This window comes from Oncorhynchus clarkii, chromosome 1 (assembly GCF_045791955.1).
Source record: "Oncorhynchus clarkii lewisi isolate Uvic-CL-2024 chromosome 1, UVic_Ocla_1.0, whole genome shotgun sequence".
NCBI classification, from domain to species: Eukaryota; Metazoa; Chordata; class Actinopteri; order Salmoniformes; family Salmonidae; genus Oncorhynchus; species Oncorhynchus clarkii.
In genome coordinates, this window is record NC_092147.1 from 69,401,378 (window position 1) to 69,426,197 (window position 24,820).

A 24,820-nucleotide genomic window follows, 5' to 3' on the forward strand; every position below is an offset into this window, starting at 1 on the left:
ACTCTAATGAATTTATCCTCTGCAGCAGAGGTAACTCTGGGTCTTCCATTCCTGTGGCGGTACTCATGAGAGCCAGTTTCATCATAGCACTTGATGATTTTTGCGACTGCAAATAAAGAAACTTTCAAAGTTGTTGAAATTTTTCATGTCTTAAAGTAATGATGGACTTTCTCTTTGCTTATTTGAGCTGTTCTTGACATAATATGGACCTGGTATTTTACAAAATAGGGCTATCTTCTGTTTACCAACCCTATCTTGTCACAACAACTGATTGGCTCAAACCCATTAAGATGGAAAAAAAATCCACAAATGACCTTTTAAGAAGGCACACCTGTTCATTGAAATGCTTTCCAGCTGACTACCTCATGAAGCTCGATGAGAGAATGACAAGATTGTTCAACCTTTCACCAAGGCAAACGTTGTGTATTTGAAGAACTTTTGACTGTTAGTGTATGTATATACTGTATTCTATTCTACTGTACTTTAGTCAATGCAACTCTGACATAGTTCATCCTAATATTTATATATTTCTTAATTCCATTCTTTTACCTTTAGATTTGTGTGTATTGTTGTGAATTGTTAGATACTACTGCATTGTTGGAGCTAGAAACACAAGCATTTTGCTACAACTGCAATACATTCGGAAAGTATTCAGACCCTTTGACATTTTCCACATTTTGTTACGTTACAGCCTTATTCTTAAATGTATTACATTAATTGTTTTCCTCATCAATCTACACACAATACCCCATAATGACAGCAAAAACTGTTTTTATACTTTTTTTGAAAAGTTAATAAAAATATAAAACAGAAATACCTTCTTTAAATAAGTATTCAGACCATTTGCTATGAGATTCCTACAACTTGATTGGAGTCCACCTGTGGTAAATTATGTTGATTGGACATGATTTGGAAAGGCACACACCTGTCCCACACTTGACAATGCATGTCAGAGCAAAAACAAGCCATGAGATCGAAGGAATTGTCCGTAGAGCTCGGAGACAGGATTGTGTTGAGGCACATATCTGGGTGGGTACAAAAAAATGTCTGCAGCATTGAAGGTCCCCAAGAACACAGCGGCCTCCATCATTCTTAAATGGAAGAAGTTTGGAACACCAAGACTCTTCCTAGAGCTGGCCGCCCGGCCAAACTGAGCAATCGGGGGAGAAGGGCCTTGGTCAGGGAGGTGACTAAGAACCCGATGGTCACTCTGACAGAGCTCCAGAGTTCCTCTGTGGAGATGGGAGAACCTTCCAGAAGGTTCTCTGCAGGACTCCACCAATCAGGCCTTCATGGTAGAGTGGCCAGACAGACCCACTCCTTAGTAAAAGGCACATGACAGCCTGCTTGGAGTTTGCCAAAAGGCACCTAAAGACTCTCAGACCATGAGAAACAGTATTCTCGGGTCTGATGAAACCAAGATTGAACTCTTTGGCTTGAAGGACAAGCGTCATGTCTGAAGGATGGTGGTGGCAGCATCATCATGTGGGGATGTTTTTCAGCGGCAGTGACTGGGAGACTAGTCAAATCAAATCAAATTTTATTTGTCACATACACATGGTTAGCAGATGTTAATGCGAGTGTAGCGAAATGCTTGTGCTTCTAGTTCTGACAATGCAGTAATAACCAACAAGTAATCTAGCTAACAATTCCAAAACTACTACCTTAATTCCAAAACTACTACCTTAGTCAGGATTGAGGCAAAGATGAATGGAGCAAAGTACAGAGAGATCCTTAATGAAAACCTGCTCCAGAGCATTCAGGACCTCAGACTTGGGTGAAGGTTCACCTTCCAGCAGGAGAATTACCTTAAGCACACAGCCAAGACAACGCAGGAGTGTCTTTGGGACAAGTTTCTGAATGTCCTTGAGTGACCCAGCCAGAGCCTGGACCTGAACCCAATCGTGTCAGTGTGTTAGACAGCCCAATCTTAAGATTTGGGCAAATGGACCATAGAAATAGAAATGCCATTCTAGTTCTGGTTAGATAGCTGAAGTTGTACTCTGCACACAACTGATATGTTAGGTTAAGTGTTGGCATACTGTCTTTATAAGCACATTAATATGATAATTACAGCAGAAAGTGTTTTTTTCTTTGTAACACGAACACATTCATACATTTTTTTTGTTGATGTATGTACAGTCAATCTGGGCGATGTTTGTGCAATATCCACATGTAGGGATATTAGTTCTGGGATTTGTCTTCCGGGAAAGATTTACCAGCTGACACAAGGAGAGACGAGACGAACCAGTTATAGAATATTGTGTTGTAGGACAGCTGAGCTGACTGAAGACTGTGTGCATTCAACTCCCAGTAGTTGGTATCGTCTCCACAGTATTGGAGAGTGTCCCATTGTGGCGGTGGGGTTATGGTATGGGCAGACATAAGCTACGGACAATGAACACAACTGCATTTTATCAATGGAAATTTGAACACACGTGACGAAATCCTGAGGCCCATTGTAGTGCCATTCATCTGCCGCCATGACCTCATGTTTCAGCATGATAATGCACAGCCCCATGTCGCAAGGATCTGTATACAATTCCTTGAAGCTGAAAAAGCCCCAGTTCTTCCATGGCTTGCATACTCACCAGACCTGTCACCCATTGAGCATGTTTGCGATACTCTGGATCAATGTGTACTGTGTTCCAGTTCCCGCCAATATCCAGCAACTTCGCACAGCCATTGAAGAGGAGTGGGACAACATTCCACAGGCCACAATCAACAGCCTAATCAGGAGATGTCACGCTGCATGAGGCAAATGGTGGTCACACCAGATACTGACTGGTTTTCTGATTCACGCCCCTACCTTTTCTTGTTTAAGGTATCTGTGACCAACAGATGCATATCTGTATTCCCATTCATGTGAAATCCATAGATTAGGGCGTAATGAATTTATTTCAATTGACTGATTTCCTTGTATGTACTGTAACTCAGTAAAATCTTTGAAATTGTTGCATGTGGCGTTTATATTTTTGTTCAGTGTAGAATGAGTGTCTTATAATACACATTCCAGACACGGGCTCTTGCTATCTTGACATAACTGATTTGGCATAGAAATATAATCTAGATTGTATAGCCAGGTTCAGCTATCACCAAGCTATGCATGGTAGCTGCTGTCAGCTTAGCTAAAACACAATGTCAGCGCAGGCTTCAGCCTACACATATAACTGAATTATCTGACCTTCTTGAGATGGTGAGTCAGTCAGGAGGGGAGAAGTCCTCAACTTCAAAACTTCGCTCTCTCCTTAGCAAAGCTAGCTTATCTTACTTTGCTCTTTTCAGTACTGCACTTGTTTGTTGTGATTGAATGACAAAGTCACACCCAAGAATCACCCATATCTAACCACGAGGCCAAATCAGGAAGTGCAATTGACTTTAAAATTTAAATCACGCTGTAACGCTAAACTTCAGCATTATGGATTGAAAGCCCGGTTTTGACTACACAAGTGGCACTCGCCTAGCCACGCTAGCTTCTCCCTCATGTGGATGCTAACTAGCAAGCAAGCTAGGTAGTGCTAGGTATCAACAGCCATTTTCAGCTAATCCAGTAGGGGCTGGAAGCTATGGTGAGCTTCGATTGGTCACTCGAGTTGTAATATTGCAGAGGATTTGCATGAAGTTCAGATTTACCCAACTTTAGTCCTACCTTGTTCAGCTCCCTCGCCCATGCTCGCATCGCTCAACGGTTCCCCACCCACTCCACTTCTCTTGCTTTCCTTCCATTGAAAGTGAATGGCTTCCGATGTTTCACCAAGCGATGCCGATGTATAGTGTGAACACATTGTAGTCACACACTTAACACTTCCAGTCCTGCCATGCACACACACCAACACACTCGCTCACAAACGCACACATGCACGCACACCCTTGGAATTGAATTGTTATCAACAGTGCAGGTTTTGGAGGCTGACATAAAACATATAGCAGCTATAATCAATAAATCATCTCAATTTCATTAATATTTCCAACAACTTTCATTAATATTTCCAACAACAATTCCAAGAACCTTGTATCTCTAATGAGATGATGCAGAAACCCGTTTTTCCACTACTGTCAGTAATTGTTACCTTTGACAAAGCTACAATCCAGAAAAGCAACACCACCATCTACAGGACATAATTGTACACCACAGCAGGCAAATGAAATGATGGCTGCGTAGTACCATAACGCTTCTTACAGACTCCCTACTAATGTCTACTTAAAGAGTTGTCTTTTATAAATAATCTGTGAGATGGTAGGTATAACTCTCCTTTCCGTTCCTCTCCTGTCTCCCTCTGTTCTGTTTGTATTTAACACTGCAGTGATCAGGTGATGGCTGGCTCCTATTTCTCTGCTCCAGCACAAATAAGCCAAACCAGGAAGTAAACAAGCAACGTCATCACAATTCTTGGTCCTTTGGGAAACACTGGGGCCCAATTAGGCTGTTCCTGAATCAGTCACATACCAAACCCACATAGCTTTGTCCCTTGTTGGCTAACCCAGATTACCCCTCCTGACAACACACAGCCATGCAGCCTACTGATTCAAATCAATGCCATACCAACAGTTTACCCACAGTATTGTGCTTAAAAATACTGCTCCTGCTCACCTGTAGAGGGCAATCACTAGATGGTCATGCTATAAAAGATAAACATTTCTGAATTATCAGAATCGATGAGCACATTAGTAATTTGTTATCACCCCCACTACAGATACAATAGGTCATTAATTAACTCAGTTTCAGTGGTAGGTCAAGTGGGTTGATGAGGGCGAGATTCAAACCAGGCTTGTTTACAGGCAGGGATGAACAATTTCAAAGCAGCTAGGGTTCCTGTCCATACAAGCTCATTTAATATGCAGATGATGTGCAGTTTCAGTGAAAGGAAGATTAGGTTTGTACATGGCAGTGTGAATCTCAATTTAGTATTCAGCTCTTAGTACAAGACAGTCAATACCATTGAAAAGGGTCCGTAAACATATTTGGCACAGTCTAAAAGGAATGTCCAAATATAAAACAAACATAACACAGCACATAAAATAAGAAAATTCACATACTTCACATAGGCTGTTTTGAGGGTGGGGGTTAGATGGTCAAAACAGAAGTGGTCGATCTGGTATGGTGGGGTACTCTAACCCTATTAAAGGGGCTGAGTCACTGGCTTACTGGTGCTCTTCCATGCCGTCCCTAGGAGGGGTGCATCACTTGAGTGGGTTGAGTCACTGACGTGATCTTCCTGTCTGGGTTGGCGCCCCTCCTTGTGTTGTGCCATGGCAGAGATCTTTGTGGGCTATACTTGGCCTTGTCTCAGGATGGTAAATTGGTGGTTGAAGATATCCCTCTAGTGGTGTGGGGGCTGTGCTTTGGCAAAGTGGGTGGGGTTATATCCTGCCTGTTTGGCCCTGTCCGGGGGTATCATCGGATGGGGCCACAGTGTCTCCTGACCCCTCCTGTCTCAGCCTCCAGTATTTATGCTGCAGTAGTTTATGTGTCGGGGGGCTAGGGTCAGTCTGTTATATCTGGAGTACTTCTCCTGTCTTATCTGGTGTCCTGTGTGAATTTAAGTATGCTCTCTCTAATTCTCTCTTTCTTTCTCTCTCTCGGGGACCTGAGCCCTAGGACCATGCCTCAGGACTACCTGGCATGATGATTCCTCGCTGTCCCCAGTCCACCTGGCCGAGCTGCTGCTCCAGTTTCAACTGTTCTGCCTGCGGCTATGGAACCCTGACCTGTTCACCGGACGTGCTACCTGTCCCAGACCTGCTGTTTTCAACTCTCTAGAGACAACAGGAGCGGTAGAGATACTCTTAATGATCGGCTATGAAAAGCCAACTGACATTTACTCCTGAGGTGCTGACTTGCTGCATCCTCGACAACTACTGTGATTATTATTATTTGACCATGCTGGTCAATTATGAACATTTGAACATCTTGGCCATGTTCTGTTATAATCTCCACCTGGCACAGCCAGAAGAGGACTGGCCACCCCTCATAGCCTGGTTCCTCTCTAGGTTTCAGCCTTTCTAGGGAGTTTTGCCTAGCCACCGTGCTTCTACACCTGCATTGCTTGCTGTTTGGGGTTTTAGGCTGGGTTTCTGTACAGCACTTTGATATATCAGCTGATGTAAGAAGGGCTATATAAATACATTTGATTTGATTCAGGGTAGATGTAAATCATTTTGGTGAAAAATGAAAAACAGCACAACATTGTCATGTCTGACATGTATCCAACCACTTCCTTGTTCCTTGTCAACAAAAGATTCTTAAAGCAAAGCTGGGTATACTTATATTTTTATTGATTTACATTAATATATAAGTAAAGTAATTTGCGGGTACAAAAGTACATATATCTGTAAGTATCACTCCTCACTAGATTATATAATATGTAAGCTTCTCATGTGTCTTTACTGTGATGATCTCTTGCGGAAATTGAGAATATTCTGAGAATGCGGCTAGGTACTTTTGAGGTTACTTGCTGCACAACATTCCTACAACCAGTCGCTTTCTAATCACTCTGGCAGAAAATTAACCTGAGACTGTGGACTAACTTCACATTCTTATACAGCATGTTGTTATCGTTCTCATCTGACCTTTATTTACCCAGGAGCAGGCCATTGAGATTGCAAAATATATTTTACAAGGGACTAGGCATATAAGTGGCAGTAGAAAGACCAAATCGTTTATAGACCAAATCATTCATAGTGTAAATAAAGATTGCTGATAAAATGCTAGGGATCGATGTTTAAAAAACTGCATCTTGTGTTTGTGGATTACAATACTGAATCTATATTTTACTAAACCTGCTCTGTTTGACTTGCAACAGTTAGATGGTTGAAAGATTATAATTTTAACAGAACAGGTGCCCAAAAATATATTTAGCTAGTAAAGACTATAGAAAGCCTCTCCCCCAAAGTGAAGAAACTCTAGTATGTTTTTCTATGGGACACAGTAATGGCTTCACATGTATACTAGAAGTCCCTCAACCCAATTTAGAAATTGCCATGGTTGGAGGAGATAAAAGTAGCTACAGAATTCTGAGGTAGCAAATCATTTAGTTTAAGGCAATACACCAGTGACATTTTGTAGTTGACATATCAACTTTCATAGCGTACTAATTGAACATTCCAAATGGCGCACACTATATGCATGGGCAAGTGTACCCACCATTGAACATTTGTTTGGAATTTTAAATCTCTGTGTTTATTAGTTTCATCTGCCTTCCTCAGGCGGCGTGGATCCAGACCTCATTGTGTCGGCCAATCAGAGTCCACGGGCCTTCATACCCTGCCGCAATGAACCGGTGGGAGTCAAATGCTTTCCCAGCCTGTGTCAGGGCATCACGTAGCTTCTTCAAATTTTCCTGGAAGTTGTACTCTGACGGAAAACCACTGAAAGTCCTGAGAGAGAGAGAAAGAGAGTTAAAAAACAGAGACATGGACTTAAACTTCTACAGCAGGATTTGGCCCCTAGTTAGTGAAACAGGATGGCAATGGTGGTTCTTCACCTGACATATATGGTGCAGGCAGGCATAGTCTCGTTCCTGATTGAGGCATCATTGGGAGTGGGGAGGACTGTATCTTCTGGAGCCACATAGAAAGAGAGAGATGCATGCTTCTCTCCACCATCCTCTACCTCAGTCGTAGAAATAAGTGCAGGCCAGGTATGAGTATTGACATGTTCACCTGAGAAGGAATGATAAAAAAAACACGCCATACATTTTACAACCAAAAATCAGATAAAAAGGATTCATTGAAAGATAATATTCATTCAAATTATTCATCCTTTAGAAAAGTTTAATTGAAAGATTTTAAGTTAATATTTTAAATATTGAAATTGTGCATTCCAACAGGTAGGCTTCCAGTTGTGTAGGCTACTGTAATTACATTGCACTTGTCTATGTTACTAGGCTACCGTGTAATAATAGGTATTTTTCTCTTTAATGTTGAGTGTTAAGTGGATGGTCATATAGATGGTCATATCTTCATAAGAGGGCCATAAACAGTACCTAGTAATGACATGTACAGTTAGAAAGCTCAGATGTCCTGCTTTTTGGGGTATTTATTATTTATCTATGATTTGTGTGCAATTTGTCCACTAGTATGCACTGCTATAGTAAATAAAATGAAAAATAGTACATCGTAGATTTTATTTTCAAATCTCATATGCTATGAACAACCTATTAATGAAAAATAGGGGAATAGGGCTTAATCTACATATACTCAACTTTACAATTAACATAATATACGATTTGAGCTGCCTTATACTGTAATCATTTTTTAGATTACTAGTGATACGGGAAATCATACTAATTTCCTGGTGGACTGCTCTCATTCATTGTTGTCTCTCTCCCACTGAATGTACCGGAGTTGGCTAGCGAATCAACTGATTTGTCACAATCCCAGTTTTCATATAATATAAAGTGTGTCCCTTTGAACAAAGTGATTTCTTCACATTGTGTTCAATTTTATTTATTTTAAATTCGGAACAAATCGACGTGTGTTTGTCATGGAACAAATGGGACACTTTCATATCGCTGCAGTAGACTATAAGCATTGCAGCGCTATGCTGCTTGTGTGCCTGAGATGTACCGGTCTGCCCGAGCCTCCAACGGCTGTGGACATATAACTTGATACATTTAACCTAATTTAGCAGGCGTAAAAGAAACGCCTGAAACTACTACCCCATATAGTGGTCTTGCCGAGAAGAAAAAAAAACTGTCGGGGGAGGTTCTCTTCTGCACTGTTCAACCAATCCAGTAAATGTGGAGGAGGAATTAAGATGGAGTGTTGCCTTATTAACGTCCAAAAGCGAAAGTCGTGTCACAGGCTTTCTTTCCAATTACCCTGAAAACCGGAACACTCGGTTTTTGTAGCCACTGCCGAGGCTCCATATCCAAGAGTCAATCGAGGCTATTTGTTGATTTATAATCGAATAACCTCGATATGCCATGATACAACAATTAAATAACGAATGTCCACTAAATAGGGGAATTAACATGTCATTGGTATGGAACATTTGTAGGCTACATTAGTATTGAATAGTCACCTTTATGCCAAAGGACTTTGATATAAATTACATTTCCTTGAAGCACATTTCAGTAATACACAATACTGCATGCTAGAACGTGCAATTAATCAATAAGATCATTGTTGCAGTTTAAACAACATTGAGACATCCACCTGCTTTATTGTCCCACTGGGTGTAGTCCCACAGTTTCGTGAATCCAGCCTTCACGTCGTGGTCAGAGACACCCTGGCTGTCGACTGTTATCCAGCGGCTCACTTGGTACGCACGTTCCTCAAAGCCCTGTTCAAATAAAAACAACGCTAGGCTATTTAACAACTACACCTCAAGCTTCTTACATCAGTTATAATATGTGTCATAGATCTCTATATTCACTTACCTCATATTTATTAACGACCGTGAACTCAGGACAATCATAGCTATGACAAAACGGCGGCGCATCCCAACCGTGCGCCCCGCGTAAAAACACCACGGCCAGAACCGAGAGAAGCGTTGTTACCTCGGGAAACTTCATCTTGTCGCTGCCTAAACTCGGATGACACTTTCAATTTTAACAACTCTCTACCATCTTTGTATTTTCAGGACACACCTACAATACCTTTCTGAGAAAACAGGTGTTGCCTGACTAATTTCTTCCTCGGGGGGCGGGGAAAGAGAGCCAAATAAACAAAACATTGCAATACGCCGGGGAGTCGTGCGCTGTGGCGGGGAGTTACCTGGTTATGGTCTCCGTCCATAACAAGACAACGCCCCAACCCCTCCGCTGGGAATGGAGTTGAATACCTGAAGAAGATAAAAGAGAGGAGCAGGTGCACTAGAGGCATCCTCCCTATGAAATTGCACACGTATCGCCACGATAACCAAGGCTACTACTATATTGAAAAACACATTAAATACGACAATAACTCATGTAAAGTAAATGTCAATGCTACTTTTCATGTAAATTCCGTTGCCTGATCAAAATAGATGTACAGTATTTGCCAGACCCAAGCCTTTCTGCTTACAGAAAGGCTAACCTTATAGAACTGGTCCAACTGGTCCAGGGTCACTGCAGGATGCCAGATTCGAAATCTAATTCTGACAGACTCCTTTGCCTATTTTCTTAAGCTAGTCTAGCCAGTTTCAGCTGCACAATTTAATGCAAAGTCAAATCAAATCAAATCAAATTTTATTTGTCACATACACATGGTTAGCAGATGTTAATGCGAGTGTAGCGAAATGCTTGTGCTTCTAGTTCCGACAATGCAGTAATAACAAGTAATCTAACTAACAATTCCAAAACTACTGTCTTGTACACAGTGTAAGGGGATAAAGAATATGTACATAAGGATATATGAATGAGTGATGGTACAGAGCAGCATAGGCAAGATACAGTAGATGGTATCGGGTACAGTATGTACAAATGAGATGAGTATGTAAACAAAGTGGCATAGTATAGTATAAAGTGGCTAGTGATACATGTATTACATAAGGATACCGTCGATGATATAGAGTACAGTATATACGTATGCATATGAGATGAATAATGTAGGGTAAGTAACATTTATATAAGGTAGCATTGTTTAAAGTGGCTAGTGATATATTTACATCCTTTCCCATCAATTCCCATTATTAAAGTGGCTGGAGTTGAGTCAGTGTCAGTGTGTTGGCAGCAGCCACTCAGTGTTAGTGGTGGCTGTTTAACAGTCTGATGGCCTTGAGATAGAAGCTGTTTTTCAGTCTCTCGGTCCCAGCTTTGATGCACCTGTACTGACCTCGCCTTCTGGATGATAGCGGGGTGAACAGGCAGTGGCTCGGGTGGTTGATGTCCTTGATGATCTTTATGGCCTTCCTGTGACATCGGGTGGTGTAGGTGTCCTGGAGGGCAGGTAGTTTGCCCCCGGTGATGCGTTGTGCAGACCTCACTACCCTCTGGAGAGCCTTACGGTTGAGGGCGGTGCAGTTGCCATACCAGGCGGTGATACAGCCCGCCAGGATGCTCTCGATTGTGCATCTGTAGAAGTTTGTGAGTGCTTTTGGTGACAAGCCGAATTTCTTCAGCCTCCTGAGGTTGAAGAGGCGCTGCTGCGCCTTCTTCACGATGCTGTCTGTGTGAGTGGACCAATTCAGTTTGTCTGTGATGTGTATGCCGAGGAACTTAAAACTTGCTACCCTCTCCACTACTGTTCCATCGATGTGGATAGGGGGGTGTTCCCTCTGCTGTTTCCTGAAGTCCACAATCATCTCCTTAGTTTTGTTGACGTTGAGTGTGAGGTTGTTTTCCTGACACCACACTCCGAGGGCCCTCACCTCCTCCCTGTAGGCCGTCTCATCGTTGTTGGTAATCAAGCCTACCACTGTTGTGTCGTCCGCAAGTTATGACTTTGATGGGGGGACTTTGTCTAAACAGACAGGCAGTGAGTGAGACAAGTTATGAAGTCTTTGGTTTGCTAATCAGAGCAGAATTGATAACTGTTTTCTGGCCTAGGTGTCTGTGGATGTACATTATTATACATTATTATACATTATTGCTCCTGGCTTGTCCTTGATGGATGGAGCCTGGGGTTAATAACAAAAAAACACCAGACATGTCAGATGGCATTCAGCAGATATTTGAGGCTCCATTCAGCCTTAACATAATTACTAGTTCAATTACCATGACAGAGATGACCACATGACAAACTGTCTAATACTGTGTAGCATGTGAAATGGAACATGGCAAAATCTAGCATGTACACTAAAAGAATAGTGAGGGTGTTGAAGAAAGGTTTACTGTAGCAATCCCTCTATATTGCAATATATTGGAGGTAGAGATTATATCATTATTTTATTGAAACTATTATTATATTTTGATAAAACTACCCATTGAGACATAATCCAAATTACTGTGCATGTGAAAGTGTATTCCACTGCAATGCTCCATTTCTAATAAATGTAGTGGAATGCAATAGCACAGACTGAAATATGTTCCGAGATTCTTCCGATGGCATTGAGGAGTACACCACATCAGTCACTGGCTTCGTCAATAAGTGCATTGATGACGTCGTCCCCACAGTGACAGTACATACCCCTCTCACAGAAACCATGGATTACAGGCAATATCCTCACTGAGCTAAAGAGTAGAGCTGCCGCTTTCAAGGATCGGGACTCTAATCTGGAAGCATATAAGAAATCCCGCTATGCCATCCGAAGAACCATAAAACAGGCAAAGTGTCAACATAGGACTAAGATCATATCGTACTACACCGGCTCCGACACTCGTCGGATGTTGCAGGGCTTGCAAACTATTACAGACTACAAAGGGAAACAAAGCAGAGAGCTGCCCAGTGACACGAGCCAACCAGACAAGCTAAATTTACTTTTATGCTCGCTTCGAGGCAAGTAACACTGAAACATGCATGAGAGCGAGTAAGACCTTTAAACAGGTCAACATTCATAAGGTCCTAGGGCCAGACGGATTACCAGGACTTGTAATCCGAGCATGCGCTGATCAACTGGCAAGTGTCTTCACTGACATTTTCAACCTCTCCCTGTCTGAGTCTGTAATACCAACATGTTCCAAGCAGACCACCATAGATAGTCCCTTTTCTGAAGAACACTAAGGTAACCTGCCTAAATGACTATAGACCCATAGCACTCATGTCTCTAGCCATGAAGTGCTTTGAAAGGCTGGTCATGGCTCACATCAACACCATTATCCCAGAAACCCTAGACCCACTCCAATTTGCATACCGCCCTAACAGATCCACAGATGATGCAATCTCTATTGCACTCCACACTGCCCTTTCCCACATGGACAAAAGGAACACCTATATGAGAATTCTAATTCATTGACTACAGCTCAACGTTCAACACCATAGTGCCCTCAAAGCCCATCGCGAAGCTAAGGACCCTGGGACTAAACACCTCCCTCTGCAACTGGATCCTGGACTTCCTGACAGGCTGCCCCAGGTGGTAAGGGTTGGTAACAACACATCCGCTACGCTGATCCTCAAAACGGGGGCCCCTCTGGGATACATGCTCAGTCCCCTCCTGTACTCCCTGTTCATTCATGACTGCCAGGTTCGACTCCAACACCATCATTAAGTTTTCCAATGACACAACAGATCACCGACAACAATAAGATAGCCTATAGGGAGGAGGTCAGAGACCTGGCCGTTTAGTGGCAGGACAACAAACTCTCCCTCAACGTGATCAAGACAAAGGACATGATTGTGGACTACTGGAAAAGGAAGACCGAGCACGCCCCCCTTTCTCATCGGCGGGGCTGTAGTGGAGCAGGTTGAGAGCTTCAAGTTCCTTGGTGTCCACATCACCAACAAACTAACATGGTCCGAGCACACCAAGACAGATGTGAAAGGACACGACAAAACCTATTCCCCCTCGGGAGACTGAAAAGATTTGGCATGTGTCCTCAGATCCTCAAAAGGTTCTACAGCTGCACCATCAAGAACATCCTGACAGGTTGCATCACTGCCTGCTATAGCAACTACTCGGCCTCCGACCACAATTCACTACAGAGGGTTGTGCGTATGGCCCAGTACATCACTGGGGCCGAGCTTCCTGCCATCCAGGACCTCTATACCAGGCCTTGTCAGAGGAAGGCCCTAAGACTCCAGCCACCCTAGTCATATACTTTTCTCTCTGCTACGCATGGCGAGTGGCACCGAAGCGCCAAGTCTAGGTCAAAGAGGCTTCTAAACAGCTTCTACCCCCAAGCCATAAGACTCCTGAACATCTAATCAAATGGCTACCCAGACTATTTGCATTGCCCCCCCCTCCCCCTTTCCCCCCTGCTGCTACTCTCTGTTATTATCTATGCATAGTCACTTTAAAACTCTACCTACATGTGCATATTACCTCAATTACCTCAACTAACCGGTGCCCCCGCACATTGACCGGTGCCCCTGCACATTGACTCTGTACCCTCTGTATATAGCCTAGCTATTGTTACTTAAAAATACATTTAAAAAGGTAGTTTTGCATTGTTGGTTTGAGATTGTAAGTAAGAATTTCACTGTAAGGTATTCGGCGCTGTTGTATTCGGCGCATGTGACAAATACAATTTGATTTCATTTAATAGCTGCGCAGAGACGGCAACCAGGCTACTCTTGACCTACAGTATATAGCTTAACAATAGCTATTCATTCTATAGTCTCCTTTTTTATTCTTTCTACTGTTGTTAGGTCATTTGAATTGTAGGTTAAGTCTGTCACACCGATGACTAGGTAGGTGTTGGCAGTAGACCTGTACTAAACCTTTTGTATACAGTAAATCTACCTGTTCCTTTTCTTTGCTTACATTTGACACCTGCACTTTTGGACAGTGGTAAATAAAATCATCCACTCCTCAACACACCTTACTTCCTGCTTTGTTCCTGCCATGAAGACCACCTCTCTGTCCACAACACTATGTTGTAGTGTTCATTAGTGAGTTATTGGGCTCAAATAGTTATGATGAGTGGTCAAAATCAGCCCAGTCACGGTATCAGAGCTCATTTGAATGGTCATTAGAGCAACTAAATACAGTGCCTTGCGAAAGTATTCGGCCCCCTTGAACTTTGCGAACTTTTGCCACATTTCAGGCTTCAAACATAAAGATATAAAACTGTATTTTTTTGTGAAGAATCAACAACAAGTGGGACACAATCATGAAGTGGAACGACATTTATTGGATATTTCAAACTTTTTTAACAAATCAAAAACTGAAAAATTGGGCGTGCAAAATTATTCAGCCCCCTTAAGTTAATACTTTGTAGCGCCACCTTTTGCTGCGATTACAGCTGTAAGTCGCTTGGGGTATGTCTCTATCAGTTTTGCACATCGAGAGACTGAATTTTTTTCCCATTCCTCCTTGCAAAACAGCTTGAGCTCAGTGAGGTTGGATGGAGAGCATTTGTGAACAGCAGTTTTCAGTTTTTTCCACAGATTCTCGATTGGATTCAGGTCTGGACTTTGACTTGGCCATTCTAACACCTGGATATGTTTATTTTTGAACCATTCCATTGTAGATTTTGCTTTATGTTTTGGATCATTGTCTTGTTGGAAGACAAATCTCAGTCCCAGTCTCAGGTCTTTTGCAGACTCCATCAGGTTTTCTTCCAGAATGGTCCTGTATTTGGCTCCATCCATCTTCCCATCAATTTTAACCATCTTCCCTGTCCCTGCTGAAGAAAAGCAGGCCCAAACCATGATGCTGCCACCACCATGTTTGACAGTGGGGATGGTGTGTTCAGCTGTGTTGCTTTTACGCCAAACATAACGTTTTGCATTGTTGCCAAAAAGTTCAATTTTGGTTTCATCTGACCAGAGCACCTTCTTCCACATGTTTGGTGTTTCTCCCAGGTGGCTTGTGGCAAACTTTAAACAACACTTTTTATGGATATCTTTAAGAAATGGCTTTCTTCTTGCCACTCTTCCATAAAGGCCAGATTTGTGCAATATACGACTGATTGTTGTCCTATGGACAGAGTCTCCCACCTCAGCTGTAGATCTCTGCAGTTCATCCAGAGTGATCATGAGCCTCTTGGCTGCATCTCTAATCAGTCTTCTCCTTGTATGAGCTGAAAGTTTAGAGGGACGGCCAGGTCTTGGTAGATTTGCAGTGGTCTGATACTCCTTCCATTTCAATATTATCGCTTGCACAGTGCTCCTTGGGATGTTTAAAGCTTGGGAAATCTTTTTGTTTCCAAATCCGGCTTTACACTTCTTCACAACAGTATCTCGGACCTGCCTGGTGTGTTCCTTGTTCTTCATGATGCTCTCTGCGCTTTTAACGGACCTCTGAGACTATCACAGTGCAGGTGCATTTATACGGAGACTTGATTACACACAGGTGGATTGTATTTATCATCATTAGTCATTTAGGTCAACATTGGATCATTCAGAGATCCTCACTGAACTTCTGGAGAGAGTTTGCTGCACTGAAATTAAAGGGGCTGAATAATTTTGCACGCCCAATTTTTCAGTTTTTGATTTGTTAAAAAAGTTTGAAATATCCAATAAATGTCGTTCCACTTCATGATTGTGTCCCACTTGTTGTTGATTCTTCACAAAAAAATACAGTTTTATATCTTTATGTTTGAAGCCTGAAATGTGGCAAAAGGTTGCAAAGTTCAAGGGGGCCGAATACTTTCGCAAGGCACTGTATAAGTTTAGATATCTGGCTAGACTAACATTTTTTTTTGCTGACATGGGCTAATTGAGTGACTATCAGTGACTGACATAACAAGAGAAAAACTGCTGATGCACAACCAAATTTCAAAATTGTGCCTTGGTGTATCCTGCTATTCTAACTCTCAACAGTAAGGCCAGTTGCCCATCCCTGGCCTAGAGACTAATGGCACAGGGGTTCCCAAACGTTTAATTTCGAGGCACCCTAAATATAATTAGGGCTACATAAATGCAAACCATTTTTTTTTTTTTACCTATTTGCTCACATTTTCCACCTTAGGCCTACTTCCTGGATCATGTCCCATGCTGCTTTTGACTGAACGTTAAGATCAAATTCATAAACACGCGCTCACTTAAACATCGCTATATATTTATATTCGTGGACTAATTTAAGCTACTTCTATCCGATGCCTTCATTGCCTTTTCACGCTTGACCATTACATTTAAAAAAAAGAAAGTTTATTTGGAAGTTGTATGGAAGCCCGTTCCTGCCATGACAAAAAAATTATTGGACTACGCGTTATGAGATAGGAAGTCCTTATTATGAGATTATGAGATATTATGAGATATGTACTGTAAGTAACAATTATGATATATTATACAAAGGGTGGGTCTAATTCTGGATGCTGATTGGTTAAAACCGTATTCCAGCCGGTGTCTAGTCCACAAGTTACCACCAGCTAAATCTGTGATGTTGAAATGCTTATTTACTCTGTTCCATCTGACTGCGAAATCCACTGTCTCATCAGCTCAGCCAGGCAATTTATATATTAGATCCACACTCTAAAATGCATCTAGACTTTATCTCCCATTTCATTGTAAAAAGCATATGGATATTATCTCCACTTTCCTTTAGACTAGCTTTTGGTTTTGAACCACGGAGATTTGTAATAACCTTGTTGTCTGTCTCTCCGACATTTGCAACATTGTTTGAGTATTGAAATTCGATCTCCAGCTGTACTATGTAATGAACATGTTGAGAGTCAGGACGTGACAGACAGGCTGGCAGCTTTTCTCAGCCAGTCAAAATCATGAATCTGCATAATGTTTATGGATATATAAGAAGAAATGTTAATAGAAGAACAATACATGCAGATAGTTGACTGTCATTACAGTTTCAGTTTGAAGCGATTGTATTAGCTGTGTAGTTGGCTATCTCTTCTGAACAGTGAGATAGAAAATGTTTTATGCCAGGTGAAATCGCACATCATTAGCTCATTGTTGTGGATGTATTCCCCCCCAAATCACTAGGAAACAGCTTAAACAAATGCAAATGCAGCTACTTTGTTGTTATTCTGGGATACACTGTTTGACGTGACTGTGTTAGCCAAAGTTGTCTAGCTAGCAAGCAAGGGAGAAGAACATTGCCAGCCATCATGGCAACGTAACATTTAGAACAAACAACTGGGTCGTGTCCATAGATTTAGAACACAATGACTTAATGACTGGGTCTCTTCTCTAGCAACCGAGCCGGCTTGGGTGCTAACCCTAGATTTGTGTCGGGACTATATCTCGTGGAAGGATGAAATGGTATGAATAAATTCATCAAAATAACGTTTTTAATGAAAATATGTCAATTATTATTTGAATATGTTGGTAACCTTTGTATAAAAGTGATAATGTCGTCGAAGCCAGTGTTTGGAGGATATATTGGTAAGGTTTTAGGGCCCTCAACTTCGTCTCAGGCCTAACAACACCCGTGCCACTATATTCTCCAAATACCGGCTTCTCTGGCATTATTACTAAAGTAAGTCATTGTGAGTTAGAATCTCATTATTCTGATTTACTAAGTCACAATTATCAGATTGTAAGTGTCACGTTGTCTTAAGATTGGAGACAAGCTCAGGAATACAAAATAGTAAAAAAAAAAAAAATCTCCACCCAAACAAAGGGCGAGGTGTCAACCTCTAAATAATACATGGGACGAGACCCATAAAACAAGTGCACAATAACACGCAGCATGGAAGCCGATACAATAGCACAGATACTCACAGGAACAACGGACATGGTAACAATAACCGACAAGGACAATGGGAAACAGAGGGCACATACAGTTGAAGTCGGAAGTTTAAATAGATTTAGGTTGGAGTCATTAATACTCGTTTTTCAACCACCCCACACATTTTTTGTTAACAAACTATAGTTTTGGCAAGTCGGTTAGGACATCTTCTTTGTGCATCTGTCTGCAATTGTTTGCAGACAGATTATTTCACTTATAATTCACTCTATCACAATTCCAGTGTGTCAGAAGTTTACATACACTAAGTTGACTGTGCCTTTAAACAGCTTGGAAAACTCCAGAAAATTATGTTATGGCTTTTGAAGCTTCTGATAGGTTAATTGACTTAATTTGAGTCAATTGGAGGTGTACCTGTGGTTGTATTTCAAGGCCTACCTTCAATCTCAGTGCCTCTTTGCTTGACATCATGGGGAAATCAAAAGAAACCAGCCAAGACCTCAGAAAATAAATTGTAGACCTCGACAAGTCTGGTTCATCCGTGGGAGAAATTTCCAAACGCCCGAAGGTACCAAGTTCATCTATACAAACAAGCGACCATCGTCCTGAAGCCCCGGTTGAACCTCCGGAAATAGTTGGCTTACCCCAGGAATCGCTGGACTGCTTTCACGGAGTTGAGGATGAGCCATGACCTGACTGCGCTGACGCGTTGCTCCTCCATCTCCACTCCATCCGTGGATATGCTGGAAAAACAAACACTTATCTTGTTTTAACATATAGATCATGCTACAACAGTCTACCCAGCACAGACCTGACTAACGAGACATGCTGGGCGCGGTCAGCAGAATAGACCAAAGTCTATATAAACCACTATGCCCCGTTCCAGCAAAGGCCTTGAAGACTGAAGGAGCATTAGACAGGCCAAAAGGCATTAAGAGATATTCGTAATGGCCCGTTGTCGTGGAAAAGGACGTTTTCCATTTGTCGCCTGCACGAATGCGCACCAGATAGTAGGCGCTCCTCAAGTACAGTTTCGTAAAGTACTGCACCCCATGTATTTGATCGCTGATGGTTGGGATGAGGGGTAAAGGATAGCTGAATTTAACGGTGGCTTTATTCAGAGTTCGATAATCAATGCAGGGGTGCAGTCCCCCATCTTTCTTTTTAACAAAGAATAGTACCGGGAGGATCCGTGACAGAAAGTCGTTATTATAAGATAGTATGTCATAATTAGGAGATAGTAAGTCATAATTAGGAGATAGTAAGTCTTAATTAGGAGATAGTAAGTCTTAATTAGGAGATAGTAAGTCATAATTAGGAGATAGTAAGTCATAATTAGGAGATAGTAAGTCATAATTAGGAGATAGTAAGTCATAATTAGGAGATAGTAAGTCATAATTAGGAGATAGTAAGTCATAATTAGGAGATAGTAAGTCATAATTAGGATATAGTAAGTCATAATTAGGAGATAGTAAGTCATAATTAGGAGATAGTAAGTCATAATTAGGAGATAGTAAGTCATAATTAGGAGATAGTAAGTCATAATTAGGAGATAGTAAGTCATAATTAGGATATAGTAAGTCATAATTAGGATATAGTAAGTCATAATTAGGAGATAGTAAGTCTTAATTAGGAGATAGTAAGTCATAATTAGGAGATAGTAAGTCATAATTAGGAGATAGTAAGTCATAATTAGGAGATAGTAAGTCATAATTAGGATATAGTAAGTCATAATTAGGATATAGTAAGTCATAATTAGGAGATAGTAAGTCTTAATTAGGAGATAGTAAGTCATAATTAGGAGATAGTAAGTCATAATTAGGAGATAGTAAGTCTTAATTAGGAGATAGTAAGTCTTAATTAGGAGATAGTAAGTCATAATTAGGAGATAGTAAGTCTTAATAAGGAGATAGTAAGTCATAATTAGGAGATAGTAAGTCATAATTAGGATATAGTAAGTCATAATTAGGAGATAGTAAGTCATAATTAGGAGATAGTAAGTCATAATTAGGAGATAGTAAGTCATAATTAGGATATAGTAAGTCATAATTAGGAGATAGTAAGTCTTAATTAGGAGATAGTAAGTCTTAATTAGGAGATAGTAAGTCTTAATTAGGAGATAGTAAGTCATAATTAGGAGATAGTAAGTCATAATTAGGAGATAGTAAGTCATAATTAGGAGATAGTAAGTCATAATTAGGAGATAGTAAGTCATAATTAGGATATAGTAAGTCATAATTAGGAGATAGTAAGTCTTAATTAGGAGATAGTAAGTCTTAATTAGGAGATAGTAAGTCTTAATTAGGAGATAGTAAGTCATAATTAGGAGATAGTAAGTCATAATTAGGAGATAGTAAGTCATAATTAGGAGATAGTAAGTCATAATTAGGAGATAGTAAGTCATAATTAGGAGATAGTATGTCATAATTAGGAGATAGTAAGTCATAATTAGGAGATAGTAAGTCATAATTAGGAGATAGTAAGTCATAATTAGGAGATAGTAAGTCATAATTAGGAGATAGTAAGTCTTAATTAGGAGATAGTAAGTCATAATTAGGAGATAGTAAGTCATATTTAGGAGATAGTAAGTCATAATTAGGAGATAGTAAGTCATAATTAGGAGATAGTAAGTCATAATTAGGAGATAGTAAGTCATAATTAGGAGATAGTGAGTCATAATTAGGAGATAGTGAAACATTAAATATTCCTGCAGGTCGACCCCTTTTAAAGGGGGAATTTTTATGTCTCTGGACACAGAGACATAAAAATGGTATCCATGAGTTCATCTGACTCTGCCAAAATCCCGAAGTATATTTTTCATAATTTAAAAGTCCAAAAATGATGTACCAATCCCAGGTTGCCCCTTTAATGGGTTATAACTAATTAATTTAAATTAATCACACACACACACACACACACACACACACACACACACACACACACACACACACACACACACACACACACACACACACACACCTGTGATTCATGTGATACAGTTTGCATAAACATATCTCATAATAATGGCGGGAACAAGCTTTCATATACAAAACCACATTCCTGCCACCCCAAAAAATTATCTGATTAAGAGTTATGAGATAGTAAGTTATTATTATGAGATAGTAATTCATAATTATGAGATATGTAAGTCATTATTATGAGATACTAAGTCCTAATTATGAGATTGTAAGTCATTATTATGAGATATATTAGTCATAATTATGAGAAAGTAAGTCTGGATCCTGGACATTGAACAGTCCTGCAGGTTGACCCCTTTTAAAGGGCAATCTGGGATCCCAACCAATAACAAAGCACTCTCCCCGCCACTTAATTTGGTAAACAGCTGAGGAAGGGGGCAGGATAAATGTAACCACTCAAATAAACTCAGCAAAAAAAGAAATGTCCCTTTCAGGACCCTGTCTTTCAAAGATAATTCGTAAAAATCCAAATAACTTCTCAGATCTTCATTGTAAAGGGTTTAAATGCTTGTTCAATGAACCATAAACAATTCATGAACATACACCTGTGGACCGGTCGTTTAGACGCTAACAGCTTACAGATGGTAGGCAATTAAGGCCACAGTTATGAAAACTTAAGACACTAAACAGGCCTTTCTACTTACTCTGAAAAACACCAAAAGAAAGATGCCCAGGGTCCCTGCTCATCTCCGTGCCTTAGGCATGCTGCAAGGAGGCATGAGGACTGCAAACGTGGCCAGGGAAATAAATTGCAATGTTCGGACTGTGAGACGCCTAAGACAGTGCTACAGGGAGTCAGGACAGACAGCTGAACGTCATCGCAGTGGCAGAACACGTGTAACAACACCTGCACAGGATCGGTGCATCCGAACATCACACCTGTGGGACAGGTACAGGATGGCAACAACAACTGCCCAAGTTACACCAGGAACGCACAATCCCTCCATCAGTGCTCAGACTGTCCGCAAGAGGCTGAGAGAGGCAGTTGTTGAATATTGTTATGCTCATTCAAATATCATTCAAATATTTACAAGTTAAGTTTGTTGAAAATAAACGCAGTTGACAGTGAGAGGACGTTTCTTTTTTTGCCAAGTGTACATAGACGCAAGAACTCTCACTGTCACACCCTGATCTCTTTCACCTGTCTTGTGCTTGTCTCCACCCCCCTCCCGTGTCCCCCATTATCCCCTGTGCATTTATACTTGCGTTTTCTGTTTGTTGCCAGTTCGTCTTGTCCCGTTAAGTCCTACCAGCGTGTTCCTGTGCTCTATCTTTAGTTATTCTTAGTGTTGCCAGTTCTGACCTGTCCTGATCCTGCCTGCCGTCCTGTACCTGCCTGACTCTGATTTCGACTACGACCCTTTGCCTGCCTTGACTTACCTTTTGCCTGCCCCTTGTACTATCTAAAACTCTGAGACTCGCACTATCCACCTCCTATGTCTGCACATGAATCTTAGCCTGAGTCCTGAAACTCAGATATTGATGTGAGGACTGACCATCCATGAGATCAAAATTATTTGTTTATATATAATTATATGTTTTGAATCTCTCTCTCTCTCTCTCTCTCTCTCTCTCTCACTCTCTCGCTCAATGTGTAATTGACTATAGAATATGCATAAGGTTATCATTGAAAATTGAAGAGGGCCTGATGCTAAGGCAGGTAGCCTAGTGGTCAAGGTCACTGGTTCAAATCCCTGAACCGACTGGGTGAAAAGCACTTAACACTAATTGCTCACGAAATTCGCTTTGGATAAGAGTGTCTGCTAAATGAAAATTCAAGTGCACATTGGATTAATGTGATACAGATCACCTTTCCTTTTTTTTGGTGGCAGGAAGAGCTTCCATAGTAGACATTTTTATGCCGACCAATATCTTCACAGGGTTTTCAATCTTAATAAAGTCCACACTAGGCCTAGTTATATGATTGAAAACCTGATTAATACAGTTTTGTGCAAAATCTATTGGTTTACAAGGATAAAATCCTGCAGCAGATGGCGCAAGAAGACAACGCGTCCTCGCCACTCAACCCCTGAGGGAGAAAGGGAGAGAGAGAGAGAGAGCACCGTTGCTTCTCGAGATGCATCTGCAGCCACTACTTCTCCCTTCTGGCCGAAGCGCAGGAGCAGGAGAGCCATAGGCAAAGGCTTTATGTGCGAGGCAGCAGGCATGCCCAGAAACAGCCCACGAGCTGGCGATGGGCTCTCCAGAAGAGACCGCGTGCGGACTACTTTGAGAAAGGCGGGAATATAGGAGAGCGCTGCTTGTCTTGGATAGCTTTAAAATGGGCGTTAGATCAATCTGGACGTTAGATAAAGAGTGTACATTTGGGTAAGTGCAGGTGAGGAGTTACGTTTGGGTGGCTTTTGCACTGAATTAGTAGGTTACCGTCGTAGTGTTATCTTCTCATTAGAGTAGGCTAGCCTAAATTCAACGATGGAGAAGGGGACGCAGCCCCAGCTGATGGCCAAGAGCGCAGAGAGTCCAGCGGAGGAACTCTCCAAGATAAGCGACGAGGAGCTGTTGAAGTGGAGGAAAGAGGAGCTGGTGCGGCGGTTACGGAGGGCAGAAGCCGAGAAGATGGGCGTCATGCTTGACCACGGAAATTTGATCCGGGAGGTGAACCGGCGACTCCAGCAGCACCTGACAGAGATCCGGGGTTTGAAGGTGAGGCAGGTGTGATGTTGATAATGCTGGGCGCACAAGTTTGCGCACTGCTCTATGGATGTCTGATGGATTCCCGATGAAAAAAGCCATGGTCTAATTATTATTATCATTCATGCGTTAAAAAAAGCTGTAATTTACCACTGCAAACTCCTTAAAAATAACAACGGTAGGTGGTTTGAATGTAGCATGGTAGTCTTCAAGTGGTTTACATAATTGAACCCAATGGACCACTTGTTGCTTGTATGCTTATCATAAGAGCTGGAACTGCTGAAGATATGGAGTAGCCCTTGCCTGTAGTCGAAATGACGTGTCCCCATGGGTGGAATGTTATTAATATTTTTTTAATAATAAATACATATTATTAAAAAAATAAAAAATAATCCTGTGTTTATGTCAAATTGGTTTTGTTATATTTTAGTATTCTGTGATGGACAGTTGAAGTCTGAAGTTTACATACACCTTAGCCAAATAAATTTTAACTCAGTTTTTCACAATTCCTGACATTTAATCCTAGTAAAGATTCCCAGTTTTAGGTCAGTTAGGATCACTACGTTATTGTAAGAATATGAAATGTCAGAATAATAGTAGAGAGAATGATTTATTTCAGATTTGATTTCTTTCATCACATTACCAGTGGGTCTGAAGTTTACATACACTCAATTAGTATTTGGTAGCATTGCCTTTTAAATGGTTGAACTTGGGTCAAACGTTTTGGGTAGCCTTCCAGAAGCTTCCCACAATAAGTTGAGTGAATTTTGGCCCATTCCTCCTGACAGAGCTGGTGTAATGGAGTTAGGTTTGTAGGCCTCCTTGCTCTCACACGCTTTTTCAGTTCTGCCCACAAATGTTCAATGGGATTGAGGTCAGGGCTTTGTGATGGGCACTCCAATACCTTGGCTTTGTTGTCCTTAAGCTATTTTGCTACAACTTTGGAAGTACCCATTTGCGACCAAGCTATAACATCCAGACTGATGTCTTGAGATGTCGCTTCAATATATCCACATAATTGTTCTACCTCATGATGCCATCTATTTTGTGTAGTGCACCAGTCCCTCCTGCAGCAAAG

At 41.3% G+C, this 24,820-nt stretch overlaps 2 protein-coding genes across 3 annotated transcripts in view; one reads left to right on the forward strand and one right to left on the reverse strand.

The window, feature by feature from the left end:
* Nucleotides 1-6,254: 6,254 nt before the first annotated feature.
* Nucleotides 6,255-9,621, reverse strand: LOC139417157 (heme-binding protein soul2). Its single transcript, XM_071166401.1, has 4 exons — nt 9,384-9,621; nt 9,160-9,286; nt 7,485-7,662; nt 6,255-7,377 (listed from the first exon to the last, which is right to left on the reverse strand). Exons 1-4 carry the CDS (start codon nt 9,516-9,518, stop codon nt 7,203-7,205), a joined length of 615 nt encoding a protein of 204 aa, XP_071022502.1. The 5' UTR covers nt 9,519-9,621; the 3' UTR covers nt 6,255-7,202.
* A 13,624-nt stretch (nt 9,622-23,245) lies between these two features.
* Nucleotides 23,246-24,820, forward strand: part of LOC139417168 (coiled-coil domain containing 85A) — a 43,142-nt gene continuing 41,567 nt past the window's right edge. For both annotated transcript variants that reach the window (XM_071166412.1, XM_071166420.1), the window contains exon 1: nt 23,246-23,754. In XM_071166412.1, the coding sequence (XP_071022513.1) occupies nt 23,524-23,754 (231 nt within the window). In that variant the 5' untranslated portion in view covers nt 23,246-23,523. The remainder of the gene's footprint in view (nt 23,755-24,820) is intronic.